The sequence below is a fragment of the Sinocyclocheilus rhinocerous genome, unplaced genomic scaffold (assembly GCF_001515625.1).
Source record: "Sinocyclocheilus rhinocerous isolate Xijiao unplaced genomic scaffold, SAMN03320098_v1.1 scaffold429, whole genome shotgun sequence".
Taxonomy (NCBI): Eukaryota; Metazoa; Chordata; class Actinopteri; order Cypriniformes; family Cyprinidae; genus Sinocyclocheilus; species Sinocyclocheilus rhinocerous.
The window spans coordinates 128,648-136,944 of NW_015665829.1; the positions used below are offsets into that span (position 1 = coordinate 128,648).

The window sequence follows — 8,297 nt, forward strand, 5'->3', positions numbered from 1 at the left end:
GGAAAAGAGAGAATGACGAGTTGTTTTTCCTTATTAGAATTGTGAGATATAATCTCGGAATTGCGAGAATAAAGTCAGAATTTTGACATATAAAATCAAATTTACCTTTTTTTATTCCATGGCTCCATAGACTGCCACTTGAAAACCGTCATTTTCTGCCACCAGATAAACCCCGCCCACAAAAAAAACGTCATCCCTGTTTCGGATCTGTAAGACTATCCCACTCTCTAACGTCAATTTCGTTGAATAACAGTGCTTATCGCTGGGTGACAAGCTCTTGTAATATGCGGAGAACATTTTGAAAATGACATCTAATCAATATAATCTATAGTCTTTTTAAACCTAACTATTTTGTACCGTATCCGTGTAATTCTCTAGCCGTAAAGGCTATCTCTCCCGGGTTTTCTGCAACCATGATGCGCGCGCATCCTGAATGTTTACAAACCTATAATTGGTCTATTCTCTCAGCTCTTTACCGCTCTACATCTATCAATCTCCACCTGTCTGCCAGTTCCTTTTATTCTGTCCCTGAAGAGGAGACGACCTTGACTCTTATGTCTCTTGGTGTGTGAAGCCAACAATGAGCCAGTAATTTTCTCAATATTATTCAGTTTGTACTGTTTCCCCTCTCGACATTTCAGTATATCTCTGTCTCTCCCTTTGTGTCTCTTTCCAATTTTCATATTCTCAGGATTTTATTACCCGTACAAACTTTTATGAAATGCTCAAATGTTTTTCTCAGACCCTGGGAATAGGGGCACAGGGACGAGGTAGAGTGCTTTTGCATCTCTTCTGAGTTAATTGTCTCCAGAACAGTGCTTGCGTGAACTCATTTCTCAGCCTCAGGCACAGATGAGCTCGAGGGGCTTCTGCTTCCTGTTTCTGTTCACCTGTGCAGGACCTGTGTCAGCTCACAGACAGACCTGAGTAATAAATCTGCACTTCATAAAAGACTATAGGCTCTAGTTATAAACCTGTCAGTCACATTTCTGTCAATATTTGCATTAGCAGTCGAGTTTAATGTTCTTCTTCTTTTGTTATCTAAGTACATATTGTTATAGGATGTTATAGGTGTACTTTTTAGGGATGCACCGATCCGATGCTCAGTATCCGTATCGGCTCTGATACTGCCATTTTCTGTCGGGTTGGGAATCGGACAAGACCGATCCAAATCTGATACTGTGCGTATACTATTCTGTGTTATTATTAAGCCCCACGAAAGACACAAAAACATTATAAAGCACCATAAAGTTTATCTTGCTGGAGTTTAGTGCTGTTTCTAAAGCATATTCTACCGGGTGTCTGTTAGATCACAACACTGGAGTAGAGAGCACTATGAATTGTTTTTTTACGTGCACAGTAACTGAAGTTTAAAACTGTTAAAAGAAAAGACTCTATCACACATATAATACACTACGCATCAATATTTCTTCCCTTTGTGCTTTGAACTTTTCTATGCCACATTGCTTCAAGCGCATCATTCTGTGCACGGGATGTGCATAAGCGCTTTGTGCCGGTCTGTATTGGAGCCTTTCATGTTATAATACTTTTGCGCAATGAAAGATTGTTAATAGCCTTTCTTGTTCTGTTCTGTCCTATCTATCATATGTTGCTGCCTCATTACTGTGCTATACATTTAAAAGAAATGTCTTTTAATTTTATAGTATATATTTATATATAAATAAATACATTTATTGTTTTTCATAAATGCATTTTACAACAATACAAAGAGCAATGTGTAACATTTTTTTCATTTGTTATTTTTCTGTATAATGAAGTTGTCTATATTTAGTAGATTGTGTTTAACATACAAAACAGTGATGATCAGGTTAACACACAGAGGTATAGAAATTCTATATTGATTAAAAAAAAAACTGTGCTGTATCAGATCGTTATTGGTATCAGCCGATACTCAGAATTTTTGGTATCGGATCGGTTCTGAAAACAAATGGTATTGTGCATCCCAAGTACTTTTGTAATTTGTCATATTCAACCTCTGAAATATCCAATTGATGCAGTTTTTTTTTTGTTTATTATATTTTCATTACTATATAGCCTAATTATTTTATTTTTGTATTTTGTAACCACCCAAAACACCCTAGCAACCACCCAGAATACCCTACCAACCCCATAGCAAAAATCCTGAACACCATAGCAACATCCCATCACCCTACCAACCACCAAGAATATCCTACTAACCCCACAGCAGTAACACCAAAATAACCACCTAGCAATGCCCTAGTTATTATCTTTATTATACTTTTTGTTGTAATTATTTTTTATTTACTCATTTAAACATATTTTGAGAGCACACAACTCTATGAACAAATAGAAGCTGACATTCAGTAAGTAGAAAGAAAATGCTACTATTTGTATTTTTGTAAATTGTATTTTTTTTTTTTTTTTTTACGATTAAACAAGTTGGCTGTGTTCATGCAGTCAATAGTTATGTATGTTTGGATGAATCCAATCCAATTTCAGATTCTGACATTTCTGTTCACATGAACCCTAAACTTTTAGTTCATGTATTCCAAACAAAACCTCAACATAAGCGCAGTTGCCATGTTCAGAACCAGATAAAGCCAAAGTGAATGTTACCGGAGCTACTGCAAGTATAACTGTACTTTTTATCATGATGACATATCTAAAAAGACAGCTGACATATACATCAAAAGAGCTTTTTTTTAGCAAATATTTAGTAAGCATTCAGTCTCCATTTACCAGTTTGTAACATAAGATTTACTTAAACATACGCATGTTCATAAGACATAAAACGTTTGAAAACATACACATCACAGCACTCCGCATGTACACAAGGTAGGTTTTATTTTGACTGAGAAAACTGTCAAATTCAAGCATTTCTGTGCTTAAATTCTTTCCTATTGATCACATTATTTCAGGTGTGCACCACCCATTCCAATCCCATTGAAATTTCATTCAGATCAATTGATTGAGGTGTTTGTTTACATAAAGAATTTTCAGTCCCATTACTAATGAATTATTTGGTTGCATCTAAACTTAGCTAATGTTTGAGATATATTCAATTTTTATACCAGGTGTGACTCTCAAATAGTATAGTATATTTAAAGGGTGACAAGAACGGATAAAATAACGTCTGCATAGACAGGCATCAGAGACAATCCTCTTCTCCAATTCATATAATAATGCATGTTACCACAGAGAAAGAAAACCATATACCTGTAGCAAATATCAAAACTAATTTTGTCTTCACGGATTTGATTCTTATTCTCAACTGTTTGGCATTTCAAAACACTGGTTCCAATCCTTTCCAAACTCCCCAGCCTCACAATATTTTTCATTTTTCATAACCTGAGAGAGGTTTGTAGCACTCACATTAGTGATAGACAGGAATGAAATTATGTACTGCATATCAATGATGTGATGACAGCAGGTCTATTCATAAAGCACATTATCAACTGAACTTACTCTCAAAAATCTCTCAACAAACTGTGACTTTATATTTCAAGTAGTGAGTCTGATTATGATTCAAGTCTCTTTCATAATCGAACACAACCATACCCTTGTGAAAAATACACTTTATCATACTTTTAAAAAGAGTAGGGTAAACATACCTATTAAACTCACCAAAATCTACATTGAGGCATTTTTAGTGAACAAGATATTGGTTTCAGTACAAAAAATTATGTTAAAATAAAATATTAATCTCTCACACAAAAATATTAAATTTTATTTTAAATGACAAAAGCATTTCAATTAAGATTAAGTCTGTCTGTGCTTAATGGGTACATGCTTGTACCCTTTAAGCACACCCCTGTTCCCATTAAGCTCACATCATGTTTTATTAAAAATTCTTGTTTATTTTAAGTACATTTTTTAAAGAATAATTGTAAAAAAAAAAATTTTTTTTGAAGGTGCAATGTCAATCACAAAAAAAAACAGAACACTAAAATCAAGCAACAAGGTATTCAAGTCGATCAGTTATATTCATAATGAAGTGTCATTTAAGCACATTGCAACATCTATACTAGTCCACGTTCAAGCTAAGTAACACATTCAAAAATCAAATAAAACAAACCAATAAAACATTTAATTCATGGGGATGAACACAGAAACTTATCTATAGTCTCTTAAGTCTGGAATACACTACATGATTTTTGCCCCGATTTTCCACTGATTTACAGTCTGGAGAAGTTGATGCTAGTTGCCGAAGGTCAGAGCCAGTCTGCAGATTTGAGTCGACAGAATCCATAGAAAATCAATTAACTTAACTTAAAGTGACAACCATCAGTTTATAGGCTATGTAAAGTCTGTTTATGAAGTATTTACATAGACGTTTAATGTAGAACAGCTTAAAGAGAGCACACTGAGCTTAATTGGAGCAGCAACAATTTGTAATACATTTCATGTAATATTTATTAAAATGACAGGATTTTGCTAAATAAATAATGTAGGTCATGTATTAAGTTCATACATATTTTAATATGAACAACTATTATTAACAATATCTATGAAATTATACTTTTTCTTACTGATGTCACACTGAAGCTGTGTGATTTTCATAGTAGTGAACCCTTTAAGCTCACCTTAAAATAATATGAAATCTTTAAAAAATTACAGCACTGTAAGACCACAGACCAGCAATAAACTGACAATTTATAATATTATGGATGTAAAAGTACAAGCCAGTAATGCCTGTGAAGTAATATATTAGCGTAGCACACAATCTTACACAGCTAGTCAGCTAACTGTGTTCTGTAGCATCTGCGCTATGCTGCTAAAACTCTCTTTTGGATCTAATGTAATTATTTCCCACATCCAAGTTCAAGGTTATAATATGCAAAAGTCTGAACATTAATCTCTTAATTTTACAATAAGTAGTGAAACTTACCCAAAGTGGTTAAGACATCAAGTAGGATAATCAATTATTTTTTCTTTTTATAATCTGATCTCAAAAATGGAAGTGTGCTTAATGGGTACGTGAGCTTAATAGGTACGTTTACCCTACTTATTATGGAAATAACTTTAAAAGAATAAACTGAATGCAATGTTTTCAGACACTTAACTGCATGTCATAAATGAAAATGTATTATAGTTTAAATTTATATTAAATGCAATTAAGTAAACTTACGAGTGTTTTTGACCCACTAAAGTAAGACTTTCATAATTAATTATATTGTGTTTTTTAGATTGCTTCTATGGTCTTTTTGATTATATATTTTGTAATTACACATATTTTGTAATGATTAAGTCATAATTTAGTAAATTTAAACTGATTTAAAATGTTATATCAAATAACACACCGCAGTTAACACATTACAGAATTATAATCAAGTACTTTAGTGTTAAATAACACTTCAAAATAATTGTACTTTAAAGCACAACAAAAGATTATTAAAACATAATGATTTAAAATGTACTTTAAAATTAAACTTTTAATTTGACATTATTACAAAGTGCATGAAAGTGTACTCTCTTTAAGTGGCCTTTTACTTCATTAATACTATATTCTCTGCTTTTAAGTTTTTAAAAATATATTTTTAAGTTTCAAACACTCCAATTGAGCATTCAGTACAATTAAGAACACTTCTTTTTCACAAGGGTATTTATCACTCCAAATGGGACTGGCAACTGTATTACGCTGCTGTGGGACAATGAAAACAATGAGATGAGCTTCTTCAAACCAATGACAGCCAGATAATGTGAGCAAGAGCTTTTACATTTGACAAATGTGACATTTAACACCAGCCTTTCATTCCTCCTTGACCCCCCCCCCACCGCATGTTACACTTACCACGGGCTTTCTGGCTGATGTCCCGGAGAAGCACTTCATAACGGATGGGTTCATCATCTTCATTAAACACCATGTCATCTGCTGTGATGTTGTCATCTCGCATCTGTGTGTACAGCCCCTCCACGGCAAAGTAGCACGGCCGGTCGTCGTTCTTATTATCGCTAAACATGAGCATAGCGTGTTTGTGCCAACCGAAATGCCGGTGCATCCTGGCCACAAACTCGCCCAGCTTCTTGTGCGTGGGGCCGATGTTGGTGATGGAAGAGTACAAATTGAAACCCAGTGCTCTCGCCCCACCTGTGATCATCGGAACCTCCCAATGTGTGGTGAAACGGGCTACAGGTGAGGAAGAGTAGTCACAACCCGGCCCGATGAAAGCCCAGGGGTTATATGAGAACTTCAGGTCCACGGCCACGAGAGGAGCCACTGAATCCGAACACACTCCTTCCTTGTTTTCGCTGCTGTTGAAGACCAGTTGTAGATGGTAGCCTGGCAGCAGGTTGGGGTCAGAGTTCACCTTGTCCAGGGCCCAGTGCAAGGCAGGGCCAACCCGAGGCCATGCCCAGGGGTACTCTGTGTTGTGTAGAGGCAGGATGACTGCCAGGGTGATGTTCTGTTGAGGCGGATGGGGATGGAGTGACTGAGGCTGCTTTTGAGCGAGCGGCTCCAGTTCAACCACTCCAAATGACACACCGCTCAGCAGAACTAGAAGAGTGAGCCTCAGCGGCCCCATCCGGAACACTTCCATTCTCAAAATGAATGGGAAGGACTAAGACTCTGAAAACATCAAAACAGAGACCCACTTGAGACATACTTTTAGCAGAACTGAAAATGCCCACCATTCACAGTTATTGTCGACAGAAATGAAACAAGAAAATAAACTGTATACAACTAAAAATGGCTACAACAATAAGCAGTGTTAGAGTTTCTTCAGTGCAAAAGATTCTTCAGATAATTAAAAAGTTATTCACACTAAGAAAAAGTTGTTCTCTTGAGAAATGAGAGTTGCATGATAGCATAACTGAGAAGACTACGCTGTGTAATAGTAAACACATATGACGCGTTCTGGCGTTCAACAACATCTGGACGGAGCGCTCACAACCGAATTAAACTAAACCACGGGGTCTGGAGTCACGTTTTTAAAAGTTTAACTTTTCATTTTACACACCTTAAAAAGCAAAACTGGAAGAAGAAGAAAACGTTGGACTTCTTAAACGTAACGCAAGTGTATAGAGAACAACATTTACCAGCGTAGTCGACGGGGACGCAAGAGCGCGCTCTCACTTCAACCTAATATATTAAAACACACCTTTGATATAAAACATAATTTTCAATAGTCAAAAACAATAAAATTAGTTTAAATAATATTTTACCACAGATCAGGTCGTCATTTGGTGTCATAATCCCTCTGTAATCCTTGCCTTCCTCTGTAAATTAAAATCCGTGTCTCGTGAATGCGGCGCGCATCTCTCGGAGAAAACGCGTCGATTTTTTTCAGCTCAAACCGACTCATCCAATTTACAGGAGTGAAACTTTAGTATCTTGACCCTCTCCACAGAAATCAGCATGATTTCTCAAGCTCCCTTCTTTCTCCGAACGTGCTGAGGAAACGGGATTCGTAAAGAGGAAATCTTTCCCTTTCCTGGTGCGCATGTGAATTTCTTGGAAACTTTGTTAATGAGTATCGAGGCTTCTTTAGTTAAAAATTATTGAACGTGTCCTCTTCTCCTTGCTGTTTTCCCGACTGGAGAAGATGGGCAAATCTCAGCGGGTGTGGATTTGATTCAGTATGCGCGCGATGGCACAACAAAAGTGAAATCAACGTAAAAATTACGTTCACGTTTGCATCTACAAAACTCGAATCTTCATGAGGAAAAACGCAAAGATTTTATAAAATAAAATGAAACGTGTGGGTTTATTGTGAGGCACAGTCTGTGTTTGAAGGCTGTTCTCCCCTCAGGCTCATCCACTGAGTGTTGGGTCAGTCAAAGCGACGTGAAGCTCTAGGTGGGAGGAGGAGAGAACTGAGAGAGGGAATGACACAGTGTGCGACCTTAAGTGCAGGCGGGAGAGGAGGATGAGGAGGAGGAGAAAGAGAGGTGTAGAAAGAATGTTTACAGCACTGTTGCGCAGCCATGTGGCATCATTACCCCATTCTGTCATCAGAACCTCAAATAGATAGACAGATAGACAGACAGACAGACAGACAGATAGATAGATAGAACATTCATTCCTAATTTATTCTTAATTTTAAAATGTATTTCTGTTTTAAAAAATGTACAATTTTGCTTTTATACATTTGCTTACCCCAATATTTAATAAATGGTTACCATATACATTTATGGTCATATATATATATTGTGTGTGTGTGTGTGTGTGTTTTAAATGAATACTGACCGATTAGGACATTTGTGGCTCATTAATTGTGAATTAATCATTTGTTTAGGAATTACATTGCTGTTTGACATATGTTTGTTGTAGCTACAAGATCACTGTGCCCTACACAGGATGAGCAGCCACTTTA

General features: G+C 36.3%; 1 protein-coding gene across 1 annotated transcript in view; it reads right to left on the reverse strand.

The window, feature by feature from the left end:
- LOC107731544 (atrial natriuretic peptide receptor 1-like) overlaps window positions 1-7,759 on the reverse strand; it is a 97,645-nt gene extending 89,886 nt beyond the window's left edge. The window contains exons 1-2 of the mRNA XM_016542660.1: window positions 7,147-7,759; window positions 5,774-6,550 (exon numbers count right to left, since the gene is read on the reverse strand). Of these exons, the coding sequence (XP_016398146.1) occupies window positions 5,774-6,521 (748 nt within the window). The 5' untranslated portion in view covers window positions 6,522-6,550; window positions 7,147-7,759. The remainder of the gene's footprint in view (window positions 1-5,773; window positions 6,551-7,146) is intronic.
- Window positions 7,760-8,297: the final 538 nt, after the last annotated feature.